At 39.0% G+C, this 26671-nt stretch overlaps 4 protein-coding genes across 4 annotated transcripts in view; 2 read left to right on the top strand and 2 right to left on the bottom strand.

Annotated features, from left to right (window-relative positions):
- Positions 1 to 26671, top strand: part of piga (phosphatidylinositol glycan anchor biosynthesis, class A) — an 882343-nt gene that overhangs the window by 65101 nt on the left and 790571 nt on the right. The gene's annotated exons all lie outside the window — the stretch shown is intronic.
- LOC307129066 (uncharacterized protein) overlaps positions 1 to 26671 on the bottom strand; it is a 538951-nt gene that overhangs the window by 6013 nt on the left and 506267 nt on the right. The window lies entirely within an intron of this gene.
- On the bottom strand, positions 12178 to 16385 carry zic2a (zic family member 2 (odd-paired homolog, Drosophila), a). The gene is made up of 3 exons (XM_079822587.1): positions 14996 to 16385; positions 13453 to 13616; positions 12178 to 13159 (listed from the first exon to the last, which is right to left on the bottom strand). The coding sequence occupies exons 1-3, from the start codon at positions 15972 to 15974 to the stop codon at positions 12965 to 12967; spliced, it is 1338 nt and encodes a 445-aa protein (XP_079678713.1). The 5' UTR covers positions 15975 to 16385; the 3' UTR covers positions 12178 to 12964.
- zic5 (zic family member 5 (odd-paired homolog, Drosophila)) lies at positions 20545 to 24764 on the top strand. The gene is made up of 2 exons (XM_079821471.1): positions 20545 to 21742; positions 23287 to 24764. Exons 1-2 carry the CDS (start codon positions 20686 to 20688, stop codon positions 23730 to 23732), a joined length of 1503 nt encoding a protein of 500 aa, XP_079677597.1. The 5' UTR covers positions 20545 to 20685; the 3' UTR covers positions 23733 to 24764.

The raw sequence follows: 26671 nt of genomic DNA, 5'->3' as shown, positions 1-26671 counted from the left end.
GAAGAGACATTCAAAAAGCTGAATGAGTAGATTTTGAAGAACAAAACATGGTAAACATGTTTGCAATTGATATATTCAGCTTAAGGTCATTTAGGGATTATGAAATCAACTGAAATGCACTGAAATCACTGAATAACTGGCTAGCGTAGCTTAGCTTATTGTAACTATGCTTGTATTTACAAAATGTTTTTGAAAGAATGGAACATCAACACACATTTTACATGTTTAATATGGGATCTTAAATGTTAGTTTTTCTCTACAGTGAAGATGTGGCCTTCCATAATCAACAAACTAGTGCGATTCACACTTAAAGGGATAGTTCAACCAAAAAAGAGAAGTTCTGCCATAAGGGTTATGTGCAACAAACTTCCGTATACTGTGAAACAGGTTGCATCGCTTCTGGTTCTTTTGGCTATGTTCACACGGCCGCTTCTGCACCTTATCTTCAAAATGTGTCTCCGTTATATTGTCATTTTCTTCTTGTATAGCACTTTTACAACAACGCAACCTTGTTTCAGCATGTAGCTTGAAACAAATTTGAAGAAAAAAAACGCTTGCTAAATCAGTCAAGGGCAGTCAAAATGAGACTTTATATGTGACCCTGGACCACAAAACCAGTCATAAGTAGAACAGGTATTTTTGTGGCAATCGCCAACAATACATTGTATGGGTCAAAATTATAGATTTTTATTGTATGCCAAAAATCATAAAGATATTAAGTAAAGATCATGTTCCATGAAGATATTTAGTACATTTCTTACCGTAAATGTTTAAAAAATGTATTATTAGTAGTAATATGCATTGCCAAGGACTTCATTTGGACAACTTTAAAGGCGATTTTCTCAATATTTTGATTTTTTTTTGCACCCTCAGATTCCAGATTTTCAAATAGTTGTATCCTGGCCAAATATTGTCCTATCATAATAAGCCATATATCAATGGAAAGCTTTCAGAGCATGTATAAATGTCAATCTAAAAGAATGATCCTTATGTCTGGGTTTGTGGTCCAGGGTCCCATATGTATTCATTAAATATAAAGCTGTTTTATTCTAGATACCTTTTAAAGGAGCTACCAAAGATGAGCATAACCTATGGATATGCAGATTGATATCTAAAACTGTTAAAAACATTTTCTTCTTACTAACATTTGGATATATATATATATATATATATATATATATATATATATATATATATATATATATATATATATATATATATAAAATAAAAAACCGCAACAGTAAAATTAGCTGTACCTAGGTCAGCTGATTAAAAGTCCATGTCACCGTCAGGTCATTCTGCTGTTAATACTTTCTCCGAAAAGCAGATGTGATGAGACCTGTTTTCCTGTTTGTTTATGTGACGTCTGACATCAAACCTATTAACTCACCCTCATGTTGGAAAACACAAAAGCAGAAGAATTTTCAAGTATGTTTTTATCTTTGTCTATACAAACATAGGGACTTTTTTTCTTTTTTGTGTGTGTGGGTTCTGTAGCAGAAAGAAATGTATGCGGGTTTGGAACGACATGAGGATATGACAATGATGACAATTTTTATTTTTGTATAAACTATCCCTTTAACTCATGTATATAAACACACATCCATAAGTCATTAAGGTAGATGCTGACCCTAATAAGAAGACGTTGACACTGGAGGATGGGGGTAGACAGCATGCAAGCCATTTAATCTAGCCCTTGATTAACTCATCGTCTGTCCACTTGTCCTACAGACATGTGCTAACATGTCATAATCGTCATAATTCTCATCAGCCTCCACTTGCTCCCCAGCTTCCTGATTAGGGTCCTTTTCCCTGAAGTCCCTGGTTAAAGCTTAATAATTCCCCTTAGCCTCACCCCAGTGTACCGTGGGCCCTTCAATTAAATACAGAATATCTAACACGCGCATACTGACTCAGGATGGACCCTACCTCCAGCTATACGCCATGCTGACAAGCTGCACTGTTCTTCGGTTTGCAGCAATTAGTCCCCTCTTATCAAACCCCTGGCACAGAGTGTGCTCTCCAAATATGCTTGCTTGTTTTATTTTGTGAAGTGCCACCACAGTGTATTCTGGATGGGGAGGAGGGATTTGTGCGGCACAGAATTCGGCATTAAAAACACAGCTTGTTGCTCACTGCACCTTCAAATAGCTTTCCTCTCCTTTGTTTTTTGTGCTTTTTTTGTACGACAGGACAATATCTGTCAGGAGTGCCACTCTTTTAACGCAATTCCCTCTCTTCGGCATCATTGTGAACAGCTGTCAACAGTGTTTCCCATTTATTTGTCGAGTGCTAGAAGGATGGGGGCCTAGCAGAATCCCCTAGTTCGTCAGCAAGCCCACCGGGGACCGTCTTCACTCAGACTTCCCACACGAGCTATACGCGAGGTGGGAAGTAAATGCACTCGTTTCCCTTCCAGCTAGGCGCTGTTTACTTTTCAACACCTCCTTTGAGGGCCGCATCCCAGAGACCAGACAGCCAAGAGACAGGAGGGATGTCACTACACAACACCAATTTGTGGAGTAGTGTGTTTGGCTCTCCATGTTTATGAAGCCATCCTCTGCCTCACGAGCGCTCATGTGATGATGAGATGTGCGGGCTCAAATAAGAACGCCTCTGTCAGGATGAGCGAGCCGACCGTGTCCTTCTCACCATAAATATGACTGCTAGGAGTTTGGGGATGTGCAGCTTTCTCGTTGTTTTTGCCACTTGTGATTTGTCAAGAAATCAATATACTCATTATCACCGTGGCTGCCTGAGAGTAGTGAAATAATGTATGTCAGGTGCCGAAATGAAGCAGAGAGGGGAATGCATGTGGCTGACACACAGAAAAGTGGGAGTATTAAGATGACACATGTGTATAAGATCACAAATTACATCACAGACGAGTGTGATTGTGGATGAATCAGCCAAACCAGCCTCTACTGATGTTAACTTGAGACAATTAAAGGGGCAATTTTCCCAAAAATTTTAAATATGTCATATCTGTCACATTATTTATGCACCCTCATGTCCAAAAACATTGGAACCCATTGATTTTCATTGAATGGACATTTTCCTCCCAAAATAACTTATTTTGTGTTCCACAGAATAAAGAAATTCCTATTGGTTTGGAACCACATGAGGGTGAGTAAATGATGACAGAATGTTAATTTTAGACAAACCTACACATTATATTTACTAGTTATGCAATAAAACATTTTACAAAGTTTACAATTGCCAAAATGTTATGATTTTTCTATCTGAAAACTTGTCGCATCATTTTGAAATTAAATGTAAAGTACAATAATATTCAATATATTTAGCATTAAATATATAAATCTTATTATATAGTAAATACATATATTTATAATTAAATATATTACATACATTTGACCGTAACAGCTCTTCATATGCTATTTTAAGGGGACAGAACCTATAGTTAAATACATTTAATTCAATATCAATTCATTTAGGACTTTTTTACTCCCTAGAAGTTTTATTTTAGTCAGATTGACAGTTATAGAGGAATTGTTTATTGTTGCTGGGACATCATTTCTGTTCTGTTTAAAATGTAATTTCGATGTGCGGAGGATTCGCTTCAGGTTTTATGCTGTCATTTTAGAAATGAGTTGACTGTTATAAACATAACGTTCTTTCTAGTGAACGGCAACATCATTTATATTCTTCTGAACATGTCCAACTACATTGACTTTGTTTGAGCTAAGGTCACAGGGGAATCATTAGGTTCAGAACTGTCATTACGATATGTATTTGCACACATAAATTTAAATCTGCTCCATTCATTCAAATCACCATCACTTTGGGCATTATACGTCAGCGTGTATTGTTGTTCTAGACATTGACATGTCAGGTGCTACCTGACTAGCCGCTGATGAGCTCACTGACCATGATCTTCGAGACTGTCAGGGGACCCTGGACCTCCAGCATGGAAACTTGACGTTCAAAGTCAATCAAATTAGCTCCTTCCAGTCCACTAGCCTGAGCAATGAACAGCCTGCCCAAACCCAATAGCTTGGAGCTGATGACATCGATGAAGTGATTTCACATGCACCTCATGGGGTAAGACATACATTGATAAATATGGAGGACGTGAACAATGCCATTTGAAGAGTCTCCAAAAAATAACAGTCAGTGCAGCATAATGACGATAAGTCAGAGATATGATTTCTCTCTCAGTGCCATGAGCATTGTTTTGAAGAGAAAGTATCAAATTGGACTAATATTTGCATGAGACAGAGATGTTTTTGTAGTATTCAGAGAGCTCCACGGGCGCGCGGCCTCCTCGTGCGACGACCAGACAGTGAAAATAAAAAAAGGATCAGTTCTACAACTTACGGCACAGGAATCCATTCCGCACAGACTGCTACTGTTTTGATGTTCATCTTCAACTGTTCCTGGTGTTTTAATAACCTGTGGAGGGCCACTTGTAAACGCTTGATGTGGGCAAAGTCAAAAACTTGTAAGATATTAGATATGCGCAGGAATATCAAACCAAATCAGGAGCACCAAGGTTTTTTCCTTTCACATTTGCTTTTAAGATTTAGTCAAAGGTGCTCAATGAGGAAAGTACGAAAGAGACAGCTAGGAAGAAGCTTATCTGCGAGACGTAAGGAGGGTATCTGCGCACTCCTTGATATTTTGAAAAGAGCCATCAACACTCATTTCTGTCAGCTTCTCCTGAATGCCGTTTGCCTGCTCTAAGTATCGTTACACGCAAGAATAACAGCAGGAGAGGGACGTGGGGTGTCTCAGATACAGCTTATCGAAAGTACAAGTTTTCAGAAGACTTTGACTGTCTCCATTAACCGATTGAATTAAGTGCTAAAACAAATTCATTTTGACATAGAATGCGAATTTTTCCTCCTCTATATTTTAGTTTCTCACATGTTTTTGAGCTAGGTGGTGTCAATGTTTTTTTATTTGTGAAAGCAGCCAGTCGAGTCCAATTACCTTTCCCTCTTTAAATCAGTTTTTTTTTTTTAAATGCCAAAATAAACAGGTAACTCCAAACCTTATGCAGGTTTCCATGACAAATACAACTTAAAGGCGGATAACATGAGGGGTTCTGTTCCATTAAGTCATTAGTCCTTATAAAACCAAACTCTGAGAGCATCTTTAGCCCTGCTGCTGCCCTCAGGCAGAGAACCGCTGTGTTTGAAGATCAAAGTCGTGGAGGTGTGACTCTAGGTTTACATGTGCAGGGAAATTGAAAATTTCCCTAAACTGGAGGGGTCTGCATAAAAAAAAGTAGGCCACAGCCCAGTAACAGTTTTCAAAAACACAGGAGTTCTGTCATGACAACTCTCTGAGTGTTTGGCATAGTAATTGATATTACAATGTTGATATGTTTGGTCTTGGCGGAATAGATCAAGTCAAATTTATTTCTATAGCACATTTAAAAGCAACAGAGTTACGCCAAAGTGCTGTACATTAAAACAATGTGCATATAAAAAGAAAAAAAATTGTACAAAACCATATTGCTGTTATTGTACAATACAAATACAATATAGCATACATTACCCATTGCAGATCTTTGCAGGTGGAGCTGGGGAAGGTGGAGGGTTTCTGAAAGTGCACTGCAACTGTTACAGCAAATGCTGACCAAGTATTTGAAGGTGGAGCAGCGAGCTCATTGGCTACTGATACAGCAGGAACCAATCAGCTGTATAGAGAATGATGTGATTGCAATCAGGTAGAGTTAAAGGGTTAGTTCACCCAAAATTGAAAATTCTGTCATTAATTACTTACCCTCATGTCGTTCGACACCCGTAAGACCTCCGTTCATCTTTGGAACACAAATTAAGATATTTTTGTTGAAATCCGATGGCTCAGAAAGGCCTCCATTGGCAGCAATGTAATTTGCACTCACAAGACCCATAAAAGGTACTAAAGACGTCGTTACAAAGTCCATCTCACTACAGTGGTTCTACAATAATTTTATGAAGCAACGAGAATAGTTTTTGTGCGCAAAAAATAAATAAATAACGACTTTATTCAACAGGTGCTTGTCTTCCGTCTAGGCCTCTGATGTGAACTCACGAAGCACCATGACACATGCGCGAGAATATGATGTAGAGTCGGCGTTCGGGCATCCAGGAGCTGCTCACTTTGGCCCCATTTTGACCACTACGTCAAGACCTAAAGCATGATCAATGTAGAATTCAACAGCTTACATATGGCGTGTCTTCCTCTGCTTGTAAACAAAGCTCCTCACTTCCGGGTCATGTGTCAGAACGCCGGCTCTATTCTCGCGCATGCGTCGTGGTGCTTCGTGAGTTCACGTCTGAGGCCTAGACGGAAGACAAGCACCTGTTGAATAAAGTCGTTATTTTTTTATTTTTTTTTGCGCACAAAAACTGTTCTCGTCGCTTCATAAAATTATTGTAGAACCACTGTAGTGAGATGGACTTTGTAACGACGTCTTTAGTAACTTTTATGGGTCTTGTGAGTGCAAATTACATTGCTGCCAATGGAGGCCTTTCTTAACCATTGGATTTCAACAAAAATATCTTAATTTGTGTTCTGAAGATGAACAAAGGTCTTATGGGTGTCGAACGACATGAGGGTAAGTAATTAATGACATAATTTTCATTTTTGGGTGAACTAACCCTTTAAGGACATACCAGCCTGCGCCATCTAGAGTTTCATGACAGAACTTTGTATTTGCACCTTTTTAGCAGGGGTTTCAGGGCTGAATAATTTAAAGTGCACCTTCTGAACCGAGTTTTAGTGAGTAACTTTGTCTTTAGACCTCAATTGGTGACTCAAATCACAATCAAAGATCCACTACGGCAAAAAAGCTAAATAAAAAAATACCCAACAATTACTAAAATTATTTTAATGAATATTCTGAATGTGAACTTCCAAGAGATATTTAACCAGTCAGTTTTCAGAATCCTCATAGTGTAATGGAATATCAAAATAATTTAAATCTGGCCAAACATCATGTGGCTCAAAAGAAGCATACAATGTTTATGGTGTTCGCTGTAGCATGAATGTATTCACACTCAACTCCACTTGTGTGACTCACTAACAAAATGACTCCCATGAGTGAAAAACACTCATTCAAAGTGATCGTATATAAAAGGGAAAGTGTTTAGCAGGGGAGGTTTTCAATGGCTCGGTCATGTTTGTCCTGAATAGGCGGTGCCAGCTTGGGTTTCCTCCAGGAATTAAGCTTTTTGTTTGTGTCTATAGGCCAGAAGTGACAGCTATTCCTGCTTGCTCAAAGTAAGCTTATACATTTGTCATGAGAAAGGCTGTGTCTACGTCTACCCCTCAGACATGAAAGTCTCAGTACTGTAACAGGAAGCTCAAATGTAGACTTCCACATAAACATACTATAATAGAGGGGTGGTCTAAACAGCCAGGGAGAGGAAAAGGGAAGAGAGAAAAGGCCTGAGCTTTGCTTTGAGTAATATACATATACTGTGATCTCAAAGAAATGTCTCAATTAAATGTATTGTGTTATGTCTATTTGTTTGTGGATTCCTCACAAACCCATTTATTTGCCACACTGACAAATCAGACATGTTAAACATTATTTAATCCATACATTTCCCTACCTCTCTGTAACATATTTTAACATAAAGCAATAGGTCCATCAATAAAACAATGAAATAAACAATTTGCCAATGTGCACTGGTCATAATAAATTAAATGTAACATACTGTTTTTGGTGGGTTATATATAGACATTTACAGTTTCTTTAATATAAATGTATCGTCACTACTGCTTGGTTTCTAGCAGCACAAAGTTGAACGTTAGTAGCACGTAAATTGCACAAATCTGCTGCACATATAAAACGTCAGTAAATTAAGATGGGCCTTGAACCACTCATTATCTACAGTGCAACTATTTATTTCTTACGTTATCGGAAACACGTGCACAAAAGTACCTACATGAATGCGTTTTCATCATTGTAAAGCCAATATTCACTATATTTCAGAATAAGGCTTTGTTTGTTAAAATAATCGCCTTTAAAGCGATAGGCTACTCCGCCCGCTGTGCATGACACGTGACAGGCCTGAATGATTGACAGACACAAGACATTAGCCTAATGTTATAAGCTATAGGGCTATTATTTTAATCAAGGTGTGATATAGGCCTATTTATTTTAATAATGATATTAAAATAACATTTTTACGTTATAATAAATGTATATTATTAACAAATGAGATTTTAGGGAGTGTTTTCTAAAAGACCACCTGTCACTCTCTTTTTTCTTCATCCCTTTTCATTATCTTCTTTCTCCGATGGCGAGTTCAAATGCACATAGCAATTGCATACAAGCAGTTACAAGTAGCTATTGCACCCCTTAAACCATCTATTAAAGAAACGTGACATTGTCTATCAATATGTTGAAATAGTGTTTGGATGCATCAGTGGCCATTGTAATTTGAAACCCTTTGAAATATTTGTATACACTCAGTTGCCTAATATCAGGATTTCATCAGCAATATAGGCTGTATCAGCTTTACGTGTGATTTCAAATGAAATTTGAATGTTTTGAACAGAATCGACTAAAATTTCCAACTCTATAATTGCCCGGGGGGGAAAAAATATTATGTTGCTGTTTTATTTATTCACCAGACAGAAATATTTCATTTAATGTTTGCATATTTTAAAGTAACAAATTGTCAACAAATGATTTTTCCAATACAAAAGTATTTGTATTGTTTTACTCTCATATCTGCTGTTTTACACTCAAATGTGTCAATGAAAACGTAACTGCCAATTGAAAGCTTGGTCTCTTTTTTGCGCCTGGTAGCCTACACCTGAACAAGAGCCACATAAATATTATTCGTTTGTTTGTCTGTAAATTCGTTATGAAAATGATTCAATTATATTCAATTATATTTTAGGTGGTCCAAATTAATCAATATTGAATTGAAATTGCATACCGTTGCTGTGGACCTCAATTAGAGACCTGAGTCAGGTTACTGCAGGTCACACAAGATTACATGGGCTTTCCGTGTTATACAGGCCTATGTGTAGCATAGTTTTTGTCTTCATATATCGCTCTTTAACCCAGCGCAAGATGAACATTTGAAATGTAGAAACTGTAGAGTTTAATGTGGGTATTTGTGTTTGTGTAACCATCTAACCATATATAATCGCAAAGCCCTTTTTCTCAGATTCTCTCACAAAATGTCTCTTCACTTTGCAGATAACTAATTCATGTTTACTCAAGTCATATCACTTATACCATAGTTCGGTGGAATACACTGCCAAGACTGTTAAGCTTACTTTACATGGTTATTCAGAGTTAAACGTCAATCACAAGGACAATAACTATTTGATTCGATGCAGGTTGGTACTGTTTTTATAAAAAAGACAATGTAAGACGCTATTTGCGTCAATAAAAATAATATTAATATGAATCAAATTCCTGTCAAACATAAAACCTGCATTGATCATTTATTTATATCAATTTCATCTGAGATTTACAGACACTGTTAACAAAAAATACGCCCGACCTGTCTCTTTCCTGACTTAAAAGGAAACTGTTTCGTTAACATTATAATGTTTATGAAACATTATTCTATATTCAATGGCAATCTCTAAGACTGTAACAGAAAACACGTCTGGCACATAACCTACGCTTTGCACGTTTTTGTCTTACAAAAACCAATATATGCTAAAGTAGGCTAATGCGTAGTTTAAACGATAACAACAACAATACTAATAATAATACAGAATTTACGGGCTAATAATTTAGAATTTATTTTACGGCAAAACTGATTAGCCAGAGAGGGACAATAATGCGAAATAATATAATACCAAAATAGCTGTCGAATTGGTGATCTATTTTGGCATATAATAAATAATATATAAAATAATAAAAAAGACAATAGAATAAAGATTGGGAAAACATTCTGCCGGTCACTGTTATATCATTGTGTGTGTGTGTGTGTGTGTGTGTGTGTGTGTGTGTGTGTGTGTGTGTGTGTGTGTGTGTGTGTGTGTGTGTGTGTGTGTGTGTGTGTGTGTGTGTGTGTGTGTGTGTGTGTGTGTGTGTGTGTGTGTGTGTGTGTGTGTGTGTGTGTGTGTGTGTGTGCGACAAAGACACTGCGCATATATATCTGCGCATATTTCTGCAGGTGGATGAAATCGGCTGGAAAATAAAGGCAGCCATAGCTCTAATCATTGAAAGAGAGGTTATTTCCACCGCCTAATAACAATTACAGCTCTTGGTTAACAGTTTAGTGTTAATTAGTACATGTTGGAACATTAATACAAATCTTTTATAAAAGAGTATTTATTTTATAAAAAAAATTCTAGTGTCCCTGAAATGTAAATTATGATATTTCTTTAGAAATAAAAAAAACAATATAATGTTATCCGGTGTTTTGTTTGTAGGTGGCCCCTATCCCGTCTGTTAAATGGTAAGCTCCGCTGTATGAGCTCTATGAGTGGGAGTTGGCAGCACTCACCAGTGTCATAAATAAAAAATAAAAAAATAATAAAAACATGCGCAAACAATGAAAAACTGTAGCAAATGCAGAGGATGCTTTGTACTTTATTATTATGATTATGATTATTATTATTATTAGAATTAAAGCCTATTAGTTTCATTTTTACATGCATAGCCTACATTGTGCTTTGTGTTTGTTTCGAATGTTGCATTTCAGTGTTAAAATACCATATAAAATACTGATTTGAGGTCACAAACCATATTTTTTCAAGGTTTTATTTTCTGAAGAAACTCATAAAAAATACGTGCTAAAGTCTGTTTTTAAGTGGAATGTACAGTCTTGAACAGTATTTATTTTATTATTATTTATTTATTATTTTTTCTGAGGGCAGGTTTTTCTACACGGATCAATATCAGAGCAGCATGCGCTGAGAAGGAAACGCCATCCAAGCACCGCAGGACGCTGACCTTTCACTCTCCCTACAGGTCACACCATCCTCCCCTAAACAGGTCAACACACCAATACACAACTATGTCAAAGTATGCCTTAACAGAAAATATTTATATCCAGCGGAAAACTAACACAAGCCAATGAGTGGGCGATTCAATCAACGACCGAGAACACAAGAAAAGATTGTACCCAGCAGCACATAGGCAGCTGCACATTAATAATAAGTGTTCTGGTGATTTCTGAACGGGCCAACTGGCTTCTTGGGGGTGGCTCCAAGTTGTATTTCCTGTGAATAAAATCTGTAGGATATACATTATGTTCATGTGCCCATCTCAAAACACACTGTGACACCGGGTGGTGATTTTTACAGTCAACAACAATAGGAAAAGCGTCTAACAGCCTATCCCTTCCCCCAGGCTTTACTCAGATGAATATTAATCTGTTCCTTCACAGTATAAAGTTCTGCACATTTCACTGGAGATTTAACACAGATAGTGACACAGATGCGATCGCTCACAGTCTCAAGAACCTCTTGTCTATTAATTACACATGCTGAAGATTGTTTTCATAACACTTTTCGTGCTGTCACTGATATCACCATACACGAAAAAATAGCCTGCGACAGTATTTCTTGATGTTGCTGCATAAACGCCCTTTTACAATTATTTTATGTTATTCCGCTTAATTCCGCTGAGGCGGTTTATTCTTGGAAAGCACGCGAAACTAAATAGAAAAACCGGCTTACAATCGAGCGAATAAGAATTGCCAGTCACCTCTTAATCCTGCAGGATTTTTTTAAGAACTTGTGGAGAGTGCCAGAGTCAAGTTCAAGTTCACGGCCATTTGATTTCAAACTCCCATTTTATCCCAAGTGTGGAAGGAAGGGCGAGTGCGGCATTATCCTACATTAAGCAAGTGCGCTTTAAGAAAAAAAAGGATGTATGCTACTCTAATAATGGAGAAAAGTTTTATATTATTAGTAGCTACTGATATTATGACCATAAAAGTCAGATAACTATTCCCGTGTATCTATTTTCTTCGTACTGCACTCAGTAGCCTATGCCTGCAGCTATTGTTGCGAATGTTTTTTCTTTTAAAATATCTCTTGTCAGTTATTGGTGTTTGAAACGCCGAGATGTTTATGGAAAGATAATTTAAACTCTGCCCAGCAGCACAACAGCTGAATGCGCCTTGACTTGAATGACTTGACTGTCAAAATTCTGGTATAAAGTCGGTTTAGAAAGGCCTAAAAGTTGCAATCAAAGTTATAATCTGTAGATAACATGGAAAGAACACGACGCGTTGTAAAGATTGTACACTTGCACCACGTTTTATTATATCTGTATGCAGTAAAATTTTTATCACAATAATGGAGAAAACACTTCTCAAACTTTGAACAAAACACATATAACAAAACAACTGCCCCTGTTCAGCCCATAATTGTACATATTTATAGTAAAGAAACATTCTTTATAAATATTGTTTCATCTGTAGCAAGTAAATACCATAATTTAATTACAAATGGATAAATATGGCAGTCGATATTTACAAAAAGAAGGGTGTAGTTACAGATATTTAACGGCACGACATTAATTTGCCCCACAATCTTCCAAATATATTTCACAATTCAAACTTGCAAAGCACAAAACATCACAAGTTAAGCCCAGCAAACTAAGATATACATTCACAAGCAAATATTGTGTCTGTCTTCGTTAAATGTTGACTTTGGCACTCTTTCCAGTTAATAGTTGTTTAGTTTACAATCAGTTTGCCTTAATGGAATCACAATATTCATTATGATAATACAACTTTATGGTAATATGTGCACTAAAAAGTCCAGTTAGAGAAATAGCTACCATTGAAGGAACATCTATACACCAAAAAACCGACAAAATCTATTACAACCATTGGGAAAGAGAGCGCGTAGTATGTACAAAGAGATTAGGTGTAGTGCTTTTGCGCACGTTTCTTCTGTCGATGTGGGAATGTTAAATCCTGCTGGACAAGCGCATAATATAGGAGCGTTCGTTTTGTACAAGCCGTATATGGATCTCCTGGTTTTCTGAAATGGTTCCTCCTGGCATGCCACAGTCTTAAACATACCATTCACTGAAATTGGACGATAAACTGCTGTGGTTGTTGGAACTGTGGACCGCTGAGGAAGGCGACAGATTGTTGTTGCTTTGGGTCTCAGTGGAGGGCGACACCAGACCGGGGGGTGTTGAGGACTCATAACCAGAACTTGCCGCTGGCGACGAGTCAGATGCAGGTGGGGATGACTCGTGAACCTAAACACACACACGCACGAAAAATGTAATCATTAATGATCCTCGGAATGAATCACCAATATAACTTGTTCATGAGTAAATTCAGGAAAAATCAATGGTTCGCATATGAATCAAAATGTCATGCCATTTCTACATATTTGAACATGCATTAGCTAATGATCTGTTATGTATATAATTCAACCACGGTTGTTAGTGTTTTTAATCAAATCTATAATTGGTGATTGATATTTTGCCTTTAAACAGTTTAGTGACATGCATAATGTATTTCTCATTCAGTGTTCTAGAGGAATTACCTTCATATGCTTTCGAAGAGAACTGGGGTGAGTGTAGGACTTGTCACACATTTTGCACAGATATGGTTTGTCTGACGTGTGAACGTGCATGTGCTTCTTTCGGTCACTGCTGTTCGCGAAGCGCCGATCACATCCTTCAAACTCACACTGAAATGGTTTCTCCCCTGAGAAGAAAAACGATATAAACATTCGCACGATTAGTGATTTAAGGTTTAAATCAGTTTTTAAAACACACCACAAAAATATTAGCTACAACATATAATAAATGTGCAATGCAGGTATAGCTTTATTTTTTTTTTTAAATCTTTATATATATATATATATATATAAAATGTTAGTTCATATTTTAAATACATTTAAATGAAATCACTCAAGTATCACATGCATGTATTGTAATACAGAGCTGTACGCCTTACAACGACACAGGGGGTCACACAGCCTCATCTAGCCTTTCAAATATGAGCAGTGTAAAAGTAACAACAAAAATAGATATATAAAATCTAATTCTGCTGATAATGACGTTTGCAAGAATTTCCTTTTATTCGGCAATCTGTCCAAACTAAATTAAAAGAAGGGGGAAATAAGTCACACTATTTTCAACGTTCAGCTTTTGTCAGCCCCACACAAAACTTAGCCATTTGCTTAGAAATAATCAAAATGCAATTAACACCTTGACAAATAGAAGGCTCAATACCTCAGTGTATTCTAAAGAGGAAATTGCTCAAATGTGCAACCCTGGTAATGGCCTGTCTAACACATAGACTGTCAATGCAATGGAAAGAATAACAATAGGCCCACATATCGCCCATTCCTAATGTAGGAAATAAAAGCTATTCTTATTTTTATGTCGTCCTTTTTGTGTTGGAAATGATCTGCGTTCCTTTTGTTTTTCTTATATATGTACATGCATGTGTATGTGTGCAGCTTTGCGCTATGTAGGCTATACACTTCGTAATCATTGTTTTTAAATATAAAGTGTATTGTTGCTAGTGTGTGTATATATATATAAACTGTTTCTAAAGTTAACAACAATTAAAATACTACGTTATGTGGCCAAAATCATAGCAAATAAACTGGAGTAAATTTCAAAATCCTGACGTAGTCACCCGAGTGCTCGAGCATTGGTCCACGCAAACATTAAACCGGTTAGAGATTTACGGCTGCTCTGTGCACGCGACGAGCCCTCGAGTCGCCTTTGACCCGTTTAAAGTTTATGAACCACAAACCCTCGACAGTCTCTTACATAATTCAGCTCGTTGTTGCAAAACATCACATTTAGCCTACTCCGTACGAGTTCGGGTATAATCGCTTTCAGTCGCGTTCACTTAAACGAATTGGATATATGCTCACAAACATCCGTTTTCTTTCAAAGATTTAAATCTGCTTGCGCTCTCCGTCTAAAAATACACCATTCTGGCATAATCAGCTTATTTTTGTAAGAACCACTATTTGCGATACTATTTTGAGGGGGTGATAAAATAGACTATTGTAGCTCCAAAACATAGGCTATAGATGTTAAAGCAGAAACGAATATAATAATTACCTGTGTGTGTTCTCTTGTGAATCTTCAGGTTTTCTGATCTTGCGAAGACTTTGCCACATCCAGGGAACGGGCAGGGGAAAGGTTTTTCTCCCGTATGCACGCGGATGTGATTGACCAGTTTATATTTGGCTTTAAAGGGCTTGCTTTCCCGGGGACACTCTTCCCAAAAGCAGATGTGGTTGCTCTGTTCGGGTCCTCCAACGTGCTCGACCGAGACGTGGGTCACCAGCTCGTGCATGGTGCTGAAAGTTTTATTGCAACTCTTCTTGGGATTACTGAGCTGCTCCGGATCGATCCACTTACAGATGAGCTCTTGCTTAATGCACTGCTGCCTCATGTAGCGAAAGAAGGCACCGGGGTGATGGTGATGCGCTGCCATATTCATCCCCATGTTCATATTCATGGAGCCGTACTGGTTGTGCAGCTGGGCGGCTGAGTAAGGGTCGGTCCTCGGGCTGGAGACCTGGTGGTACTGGTCTGATCGCCCGAAAACCTCCCCCGGTAGTCCGAGTCGCATCTGCCCGTTGAGCACGTTTGGGGAGCCGTGAGATCCATGCTGCTCGTGGATGCCAGGGAACAGAATGTGGCCTTGGCTGTCTGTGTGAGAGTGATGGAGCGAGCCCGCGGTGGGGCCGAAGAGTGCGTGCTGGCCTCCCGCCGGTGATGATTCCCCGAATCCACGGCTGCGAAAGAGAAAGTCCCGCGTGGAGTTAAACGGCGAGCTCGCGTATGATGTGACATGAGCCGCGTGCGCACCCAGAGCCGCTGCGGGGTAACCGGGCGCTTGGCTCGTGAATGCAGAACTCTGTCCGGGCGAGAGATCGTGGTTCAGTTTGAAGGCGCCCATGTGCGCCGAGTCGACGAAGCTGTTCTGCGCTAAACTCAAGTCTCTGTCCTGCATCTCACTGGAGGAGTGATGATGCCTGGCAAAGGTGCCCACTCCCAAACCAGGGAACTGATGCCCAGCGTCCAGTAACATGCTTTCGTTGAGCAAAACCAATTCTCTTTCAAGCAGTCTATTCACGGCGCTTCAACAAAACAACAAAATAAAATCGAATGCGCTACGGGAATATTAACTTCCAGATTTGATAACACGACATGAGGCGATGAAGTTCGATCCGCTCATAGGAAAAAAAGCTTTGCGTATTAAGTTAGGCTATATTTTTCTTGTGGATAACTTGTTACTCAAAATCCCCAATGCAACGAAATGAGAAGATTCCTTTGCGCTTTTCCTTTCAAACTGAGTCGATGTCGTTATTTTCACAATACACGAAAATACGAGTCATTATCTTACTAAGTCTTCCTTGTTCTTGAAGCATCTCGAATTGGAATGTTTATTTCTTTCGCTTGTCTATGTTTATCTCGGAGGGTCCCTCTTTCTCAGTGGACTGGCACTACCTCCTCTTACGCCCCCTTTAACTGGAGCCCGGTCATTCATTTGACGCGCTCTCATTGGCCGCCTCTCCTCATCAATCCTACATGCCCCTCCAATCCAACGCACTCCTTTGGCAACTAATCGCTGATCGCCATCTTCCACCGATAATTACCGCCTACTTTTCGGAGAGCCTTTTCGGGGAATAGGTAGAGGGAAAGCAAAAATACTCGCGTTTTAATAAGATCGTTTAATAATTCTAAATCAATTGCACGCGGGCTCATAAGAGTAAGTGTAACCCATAAATCTTTGGTGGACGTGTAAAACCTCGTGAAACATCAGTAGGCTATAGTTTGCATACTTGTTTAATGATTTAAAATGTCTAGGACATTTAGGTTATAGCAAAATCCAGTTGGTTAGGCTACTTTCGCATACTGTAGCCTAATAAACCAACTAACAGCTAGCGTGAATGAAATACAAAGTCAAACCTCGCACGAGGTCCCTTGCCTCAATCTACACGTGAGTATGACAACACATTTTGTAGATATTAAACACTAGTTCGCATCCACCACTTTGTATGTGTTCGTCAGGACGTGTCTCCATGAGCGTTGATTGACACATCAAAAACAAACAAACGTGTATTCATAAATAAATATAATATTAGCCTTTTGAGATATGAAGTAGGCCTACTAAAAAAAAAATCAATGATTTGGAAAACTAGGCAGGAGACGTGTCGGCAATATAGTAAATAATCGTCATTTCCATCAACATCATCGTAACATAGAATAGCCTACTTGGATGAATTTAGTGGGATAAAAAACGCATTTATTCATAGATGGCACTCTGTTATTTCTCTGAATAACACTGTTCAAATTGTATTTCTTTTATAACAGAAACATATACTCTAGATACGATTTGAAACACGGTAGCTAAATACACCAACAGTAGGCTACATTTGAGATATTTTGTAGGCTATGTAGGCTACATTTTCCTACCACCATAAGCACATGTAAACCTAAATGTGCGCACATAGAGTATTTTAGTAGCCTACATCCAAGACCAAAACGGCAATTAATATATTTTCGCTTGATATTCTCGTGTCAAACAAGCACAATATGATTTTACCTTCAATAAAATTAAAAAACAGTGACGTCATGGACCGAGAGCCTAGTCTTTCCGATTGAATAAATCAGGGAATCTGCATTATTTGAAATCAAGTTGAGCGGTATTTTGTGGTTACAGAACAGGCGTATATGCGAGCTTTTACTAGCCAATGTAGACTAATCTGTATACTCCCGGACAATAACGAAACCGTCCAACTGAAGTTATCCAAACACATGTGGATGGGTTATTGCATTACGGTTTCCAGGCCAATGTAGATAAGACGTCCTACAAAGTCCTACACGTTTTTTTAAATGTTAACATTCATTTAAAGGAGGTTTACTTACAATTTCATTGAACCTAAATCCCATAAAGTCCCGTTCCAACGCACAGCACACTTTGTCTGGTCTTTCCTCTCCTCCGAACGCTTTAAGCTGTAAATAATAGGGCGGAGGACGTATAAAACTTTGGGAATTCTGTGTGCCTCAGCTCAAAGCCATGCTGTTTGAACGTTATGTACCATTCTTCCAAGACTATTTCTACCCTCTCCACAGGAAACACAGGATCTGATCCAAGTTCAAAGTCACGTCTGCCGACCTCTCTAAGAAGTTCTTTATTTCTCCAGAAAACCACAAAAACCTTTCCCCTTTTCAATGGGCAGGGAGAAGAAGAAAGAGAAATTAGACTGAGAGTGCAGTCGGCCTGGAACACACAGACGCAGTTTTTGTTCTTCTTTTCTCATGTTGCAAGGAAGGGAAAAAGTTCGAAAAGGCTAATACCAAACACACACACACACACACACACACACACACACACACACACACACACACACACACACACACACACACACACACACACACACACACACACACACACACACACACACACACACACACACACACACACACACACACACACACACACACAGTGCCAATCCTGATTTTTTTCCCCTCTTATATGAAAGCAGAAAATCCCAACTAACCCACCACACCTGACGATCATAACTAAATGTTGACATGAAATATGGCTTTAAACAAAGCGACAAGGCATCTCTTTTAACTTTGACATTATCAATATGGGGATACGTTGTTGGTTACTTTTAGTGACCTTGGTTATTTCAAGGGTGTTTGACCTTCGACCCGTGGAGAACACATAAGCTACCCTTTGAACTTATTAAAAAACCCTCTCTGTTCAAAGGTTGTAAGACAAGTGCTGCCCTTCTCTCTCCGTTACGTCGTTTCATAAACAACAGCCAACGAAAATTCTGATTCACCCAGAAGCTTTTAAACATATGTATTATTTATGAATTGTCATCATTATTAACTTTTATTCCAATTGTAGTTCTGCAATTAATACTATTTAATTATTTTTCAAGACACTCTTAAACACGGTCTGTTCGTCCAACACAATTCAGAGGTAAACGTTGGGATGTTGTAAATCTCAATTAGAATGCATAGCCTAGGTTGTAATGCTTCTGTCACATTAACCGGCATACATCGTGGTTCCATTCACCCTAAATTAAGACCCTTGACAAAGCTGACAGGCATGATAGCTTATGCAGGAAATAACAACACTTTCAGTTACTAGATCAAAATTTCATAATTGCATTTTTTTTCAAGATTTTATTAATTTGAGGTTGCAGTTTTACTCATGCCTGACTAAAAATGTTGCAAAAAATTCATATTTATTCAGGATGTTGAAATATTTTTTTGTATTGTTAGAAAGACACGTGACCTAACAATTGTCAGGCAGAATTGTTATTTTCTATTGATACGACAGGTTGGGCCTGTTATTCCATTTTAATCTTCTGCTGTCCTTTGGTAATTAGTTTTTGAAAAAATAATTTGGAATATGGTAACAACTGCCCTGAAGCATTTTAAAAGATGTCTTTGAATTAAGCCATATTAAAATCAATGGCATACACTTCCTGCTGAGTTCAACATGGACTCTAAAAGGGTGTGGACGTGCATCATGACACACACGTACAGCACACACAAACAAGATGAAATTATGTGAATAGTAATATGTTAGACATTATTTAAAAAAAATTGAATAAATAAATAAAAACACTGAGAAAATACATTTTAATTTAAAGGAAAATATTTGTTTATTGAATCATGTCACAGAACGCTTTTTTAAAATATATTATATTTTGTAATATATATAGGCCTATATGTCAAGGGGCGCTTTTTTCTTCTGTGCTTACTACACATGAATCTGTCTGACAGCGCCCAGTGGACCGAAGATCTACAATGTTCACAATTGCGATTTTTTTAACCACAGACAACCTACTAAAATATATTAATTGCATTTGAATGTAATTTTTTTTAATTTTTAACATTTCTATTGTTGGTTATATACAATATTACTATAAACTCATCAGGACAAAGCAGGCCACTAATTAATTTATATGAACATATAGATTCTTGCAATTTCTGTTTATTAAGGCGTAAAGCCTTTGTGTTTCACACAAACAAAAAATATGATACTGCTTTATGTATCTAATAATTTAGTTTTACCTAGGCTATACAATGAAGCAATTAAAAACAACGTTTGGTATAGCATGCGTGTGTTTGTATCCCAATTTTATTTTATTTATGTTATTTCCATTTTCCCCAGATCTGTAGCCTACATCTAATATCAGCGTAATAAAATGTATTTTATTTGATGATTCCCCCCGGATTAATGCTTGCCCAAGTTTTAATTATTAATTTTATTTATTTGAATTTAATTTATAAACTACTTTCAAACGGCGTGTGGAGTATTGCTCAATATGCTCCAGCGTATGTAGTGTCACTGTTTTGTGCAAAGAGAAAACAACATCCTTCCACGTGTGTGTGTATCTCGGTAAACAGATTTGCCTGTAAGTTTGTGAGCACAACTTTCTGGAGTGAACAGTGATGAAGAGAGTGAGGGGGCGGAACCCCGCTGAGCCTCTGCGCTGAAAGACAGCCAATCGCTTCGTTCTCTTAACTGCCAGTCACCGAAATCTGTCCAATACCCGCAGTGCCATTTCTAAACTCTATTCCCCACTGTGTCCTCCAACTGTTGTATGTTCTGCCAATCGCTTGAGGACAGAGTGGGAAAAGGAGCAAGCAGAGTTAGAGGCAGGACAAAAGAAGTTCTATAGACGGCCATATACATATATTTTAATGGTTGCAGAAGGCCCGTAGTTGGCGAAAACAATAGCGGTGAGCGTGGACATGACAGCGTAGTGATGGAGCCCCCTTTAAGCAAGAGGAATTCGGCGATAAGATTAGCGGATTTGGCATCGACTCAAGCCCTTCCTCATCAGAATATGACAGGCTTCCCGGGGATAGGGGGGCATCACCCGCACTCCCACCATGCCCACCTCCACCCTGGGGAGATGGGCAACGACCCCGGAGTGGCTCTCACTCCATTTGGACCCGAGCACATGGCACAGACCAATGCTCTCAAACTTAGTCCCTCTCAGCCTGTTCAAAGCCATCCCGAAGCCCAGACCGCGGCATCTTTCACGTCTTCTCAGACCACAGTTGGTTTCCCCGTGGCTCACCCCCACACAGGCTACACCACCAGCAGGGACTTCATCCTCAGGAGAGAGCTCTCAGCCTCTGCTATGCATGCACTTGGCGACCAGCATAGTTCCGCCTCCTCCCCTCATCACCATGGCATGTTCATTTCCCCAACAGGTGCTTATGGGCACGCGGAAGGTGGTGCCCATCCACTTTTCTCTGGACTGCACGAGCAAGCGGCCCCAGGTGCCCACCACCACCACCACCACCATCATGCCCTCAACGGGCAGATGCGTCTGGGTCTACCGGGGGACATCTACGGCAGGCCAGAGCACTTCGGCCACAGGCCCGAGCACTATGGATCTTCTTCACTTCACAGCTACAACTCCATGAACTTAAATGTGAACCTCGCCACGGCTCCTCACGGAGCAACGGGGGCGTTTTTGCGATACATGCGGCAGCCCATCAAGCAAGAGCTCATCTGCAAGTGGATTGACCAGGAACAGACGTCCAAGAAACCCTGCTCGAAAACTTTCAGCACCATGCACGAGCTCGTTAACCATGTCACGGTGGAGCACGTCGGGGGACCGGAGCAAAGCAGTCACGTCTGCTTCTGGGAAGAGTGTCCGCGCGAGGGAAAGGCGTTTAAAGCCAAGTACAAACTGATCAATCACATTCGCGTGCACACGGGCGAGAAGCCGTTCCCGTGCCCCTTTCCCGGTTGTGGGAAGGTATTCGCGCGCTCGGAAAATCTCAAGATTCACAAGAGGACGCACACAGGTTAGTGAAAAGTTAACAAATTCCGTAAAAACACGTTCATAGGTGTCTGTTATTGCACGTGTTTAAGCCACTTGGCAGATAATCGAATTTTCTTGCTACGAGGCAACGTTGGTTATGGGGGAACAAAGTTTTGTCCTCCCACCTCATTCACAAATACCCCCCTTCATACAGAAACAAGAGGTTACTGTTTGTTCACAGTGCGTATTCGCCGAGCAAAAGTATCCCTCGGTGTTGTTTTGCGTCATGCACTTTGAAAATGCTATGAGATCAACGTGCATATTGCCACGCTGCTACTACATATGGGGGGAAAAGTACTCTGCAGATACGCTGCTATGAGCAGACCAGTGATTTACTTACTATTTTTTTCTTTAATGCATGCAATATATATTTATGTTAAGGAGACATGCAAAAACTCTAAGGTGAAGAGATCTGGCTGCAGTTGCATTTCAAAGCTACGTGTGTAAATAGTCTACTAAAGAGCATAACAGGGAAAGTATACAAATAGCTGTATTATGCTGCTGGTAAAATAGTAAGATGAAGTTGTCTGCACATTTGTGTCTCTTTTAAAGCCACTGGGAATTACAAACAGTGTGTGAATAGATCCATACTAATGTAAATATGGAGAACGAGACCCACATTTTGATCATCCAAACTATGTTGGTATCTTTGCAAAGCGAGGAAGGCCTCTGCTTCTGCTGTTCCTCTCATGTATTCTAAGAAAATGCCACACGTGTGTGCTGTGTGTCTGTAGCTACATCAAATAGCCTATAAATATAAAGCTCTTCAGTACAATGCAGTCAGTATGTGAACATTGTACAGTGACCATTTGTTATTGCCAATTGTCAAGAAGTTGCAGGTATTGTTTAAGGTCTTTAACTATATCCACTATATCATGATATGCTGTCAACACGTGCTGACGTAAATTGCGCCCTGAATATGTAGGCTAGCGTGTCAAACCCACCTAGAGTACATTTATTGTGGTTAACATGGTGGTATCTTGAATCAGCAATCTTGAATCATCTGTGGTATGTTTGTATATGACTCGGTATGATACAGTGAGTGAATCAATGCAACATGTTATATATTTTTGACATTATATGATTTGGAAATCTTGTAAAGCCGGGCAAGTTATTTTACTCCAGACAATCTCATACATATGGTTGGTCGAAATGTTTTATCAGTAGTTGACTCAGTTGCATATCCAGTAAAAAAAATAAAAATAAAATAACTAGCCTATATAAAAAAAGAGTTCTTGAGAAGATTTGGCAAGCTTCAGTCAGAGAAAATAAGAGCATTTATAGAGCGGTTGCATAAGTCATGTGGTGCGCCTGAACATACCATATGTAACAGCAGAAAATAAGTACTGTGGGGTTACAGTGGTAATGTTGTGATTTTCAAAGCGAAACCATCCATTACTAGGGCTCATTGAAAGAGTATGGGCCAGTGTGGAACATGCAAGGGCTATTATTTTGTAAACAAGAAAATCTAAAAGATATATGCGTGATTTCCATATCTAAATTATCTCTGTTTTTCTCCTTTGCCAGGTGAGAAGCCGTTCAAATGCGAGTTTGATGGCTGTGACAGGAAATTTGCCAACAGCAGTGACAGGAAGAAGCACTCTCACGTCCACACGAGCGATAAGCCTTACTTCTGTAAAGTGAGGGGCTGTGACAAGTCGTACACACACCCGAGCTCTCTACGCAAACACATGAAGGTTCACTGCAAGTCTCCTCCGCCCCCTTCCGCCAACACGGGCTCCTCTTACCATTCCTCTTCTACGACTATCGGTGATGCCCTCTCACCAAACCTGGATCCCCACAGGAACCGTTCGTCGAACCTTTCCCCTCAGGTGACCAACCTTAACGAATGGTACGTGTGCCAAGGGAGTGCTGGACCAAACAATCTACACACCCCCTCCAGCGATGTGCCAACGTCGGAATCCGACGAGGATGACTCTTTCAGACACACAGATCCAAGGGCAATGCTCTGATGTGAACAGCAAGGAATATATTCATTGTGAATTGTCCACATAAAAAATAAAAATAATAATAATAATAATAATAATACAAAATTCAAGTGTTGCAATTCGAAGAAGTGGAACACCTATGGATGTCAGTGTGTGTGAAAGATTTTGCCCCCCAGTTTGCCCTTAAAACATGCTCAGAGCATTGATGCAATTTATGTTTCATATGATAATCGCATTTATAAGCAGCTGTAATTTGCAACATGAAATATCAGACATGAAAAAACATCGATTTTTTTTAAAGACCTGACTTGTCATCAAATATTATGAGCTAAAATGATTTATAAATTAGGTTTAAGTGGTTTTTATTAATACTACGCCCCTTTGTTGCACAGAAATCGTTTTCTACACGTTAAATGTCTGAGGGGCAAAAATTGCAGTGACAATAATTTTGAGTTTTTGTATATTGTCAGTGTAACAAAAAAAATGAATGGGTGGAGTCTTTGTTAAAGTTTATACAATATCTTTGGTCAGGACGGTTTTTTGTGATATTTAAAATATTTAAACCTATATTTTATGCAAAATCAATGTAACTCTGATTAAGGAGTACTAAATATGTCCATTGAGACCCTAAATAATGTATCAATGATGACAGGCCTGTCCCTGACTGATTTGTAAATAGTATATGGTATTGATGCTTGTGAATGTTTTCGTAGCGTCTCAACGAGTTTTGTACAATGTAATTTATTTGCTGGTATTAATGTTGGTCTGGAAGTACAGATACACCAAAGAATAATATAATTCTGGTGAAAAGAAGTGATGCTTTTTATCGTGTTCTGTAAAAAGGTCTTACTTGAATAGGCTGTATAATGTGAAGAATATTTCGCATGAACCGTGTAGTAACTCTTTCTGTTGAGGTGCATGATGGTGTTGATGGAAAAAAAAAACGTAAGAAGGTCGTGAAGAAATGTGATGTTTGTGTATAGATATATGGAAAACTTGAATAAAAGGCAGGACGTGTAAATATGGTCTTTTCAATAAAAAGGCCTTGATTCATTCATTGATCAGTGTGCGTATCTCTTTTGCATTCAATGCGTCAATCAGTGTTTAGTTTTCTTTTAAACGTGGGACAGTCAAACTAGCCAAACGAAACAACAATGTTCTACAATACACACTTTCTATACAATTTTGAACTATTTTCTTCTGAATGAAAATATTCCCTAGCCATTCAATGTGCTTTCAAAAGGGAACCGTCACTTAACTAATAGTGAAAAGTAGAATAGCACAAAGCCATCAATACATAAATCATTCATGGGAATATAAGACATAAAAGCTGTCTGACAATAAGAAGAAAGTAGTATGGGGAATATGAAACAAAGTGCCCCGTCTTATTTCCTTCATTAAAACGCACAATCACACTTTCAAAGTGCCCCCTGTCCCAGACTATAGACTCAGAATTGACCAGCGCAAGTCCTGCACCACTTCAAAGAGCTCCACATCAGAACGGAAGACTGCACGGTGCGTTAGGATTTCTATGGGTCCCATTTGAATATTTGTGGTAGAAAAACTACTAACTGCCGCTAAATGGTCAATCATCAAAGCAGAAACCTCTCCCACGAACCGTTTTGTCCCTTAAAATCAGCATATTCTTTCATTTTATATAAGCGCAGAAACAGACAAATTCATATGGCGGGTGGAAAATGCGCGTGAGGAAAAAAGTGTAGATATCAAGTTCTAAGACGCTTCCTAGGAAAGTTTGAATTTAAATTTCGTGCTAATGAACACCACGTTAACCCCTGTGGAATGAAGCACACAAGTCGGTGACTCGTTTGAGATTGTAAATCTCGCGTTTTGTGTCAGTGAAACGCCCCACAAATAGTGTGAAGTTCAAGGGCGCATCATAAAGCGTGTGTGTGTTTACCGGACACTGGGAAAAGGCAACTTCAATTGGAAACACTCTATTAAGATACAGTCGCACTGACCTTTAGTTTCATGCTACGTTAGAGCAGTCAATTCGCTCTTAATCAGAATCGCTCATATTTTTGTTCCCAAATCTTTGAAATCCCTCGCGCGCATTAACGTTTAATTCGGAAAGAAGCGCGCGCTCTGCCCATCTTTTGTCCACGAACTATTATTTGCTCAAGGAAAGAATGATCTTCTATTTATTTAAAACAAGTGCCCCTTGAATAGTGCAAAATAAACACGGTGAAAAATAACCAAAGAGATAGTCCCGTCCGAGTGAAAAGGGGGGACTTCATAAAAGCTGCAGCAGTCACAGCTGAATGGGAGACGCTTTGAAGTAGAACTTATTATCTGAGGAATACTTTTCGGTCGTCCTAACGACGCTATTGAATCGAAAAGCTACCCCCTTTGTCAGCGATTTGTTCTCCTTTAGTGCAATGCCCGTGGAAATCACTTACATGGTCTACCTTAACATGCAGCCTGCAAATCAGTAACTCCAAGAGTCAGACTCTCAGACGCCACTTTTCAAAAGACAAAGCAGAAGTCAGTGTGAAAACGCAGCGAGTTCTCTCCCGTTTTGCCTTTATTGGACAGAATGATCACATCAGAGGAGGCTGTTTACTACAGTCTAGTCAGATTTCACACCGTCAGCTTCTCATTATGCGTTTGACGAGGGTTCAAAGTAGGCTACCCGAGTCATTGTGCACCCTGTTTTAAGCGACGCACCAAGAGCATGCGAAGCACTTGTAATGGAAAGAAAACAATACATTTTGCTATCGTTTTCTCCGTTTGAAAAATGCACTTCACACTTTATTTGTTTGAACGTTGCACATATGTTCAACTCACACTGCCAGGTTTCATCTGCGAGTGTGCAAGTCTCAGAGGTAAATTACGGCCCTAATGGAATATTTGTCATGGTGTTTGATAGGGAGTGCGGGATAGAGAGAGGCAAGTGCATTAAATAATAAATAACACAAATCAAATTCTAAAATAGAATTAAATTC

This window comes from Gobio gobio (genome assembly GCF_949357685.1).
Source record: "Gobio gobio genome assembly, chromosome: 7".
Lineage (NCBI taxonomy): Eukaryota > Metazoa > Chordata > Actinopteri > Cypriniformes > Gobionidae > Gobio > Gobio gobio.
Note: the sequence above shows the minus strand (reverse complement) of the source record. Positions and strands in the feature narration are given on the sequence as shown.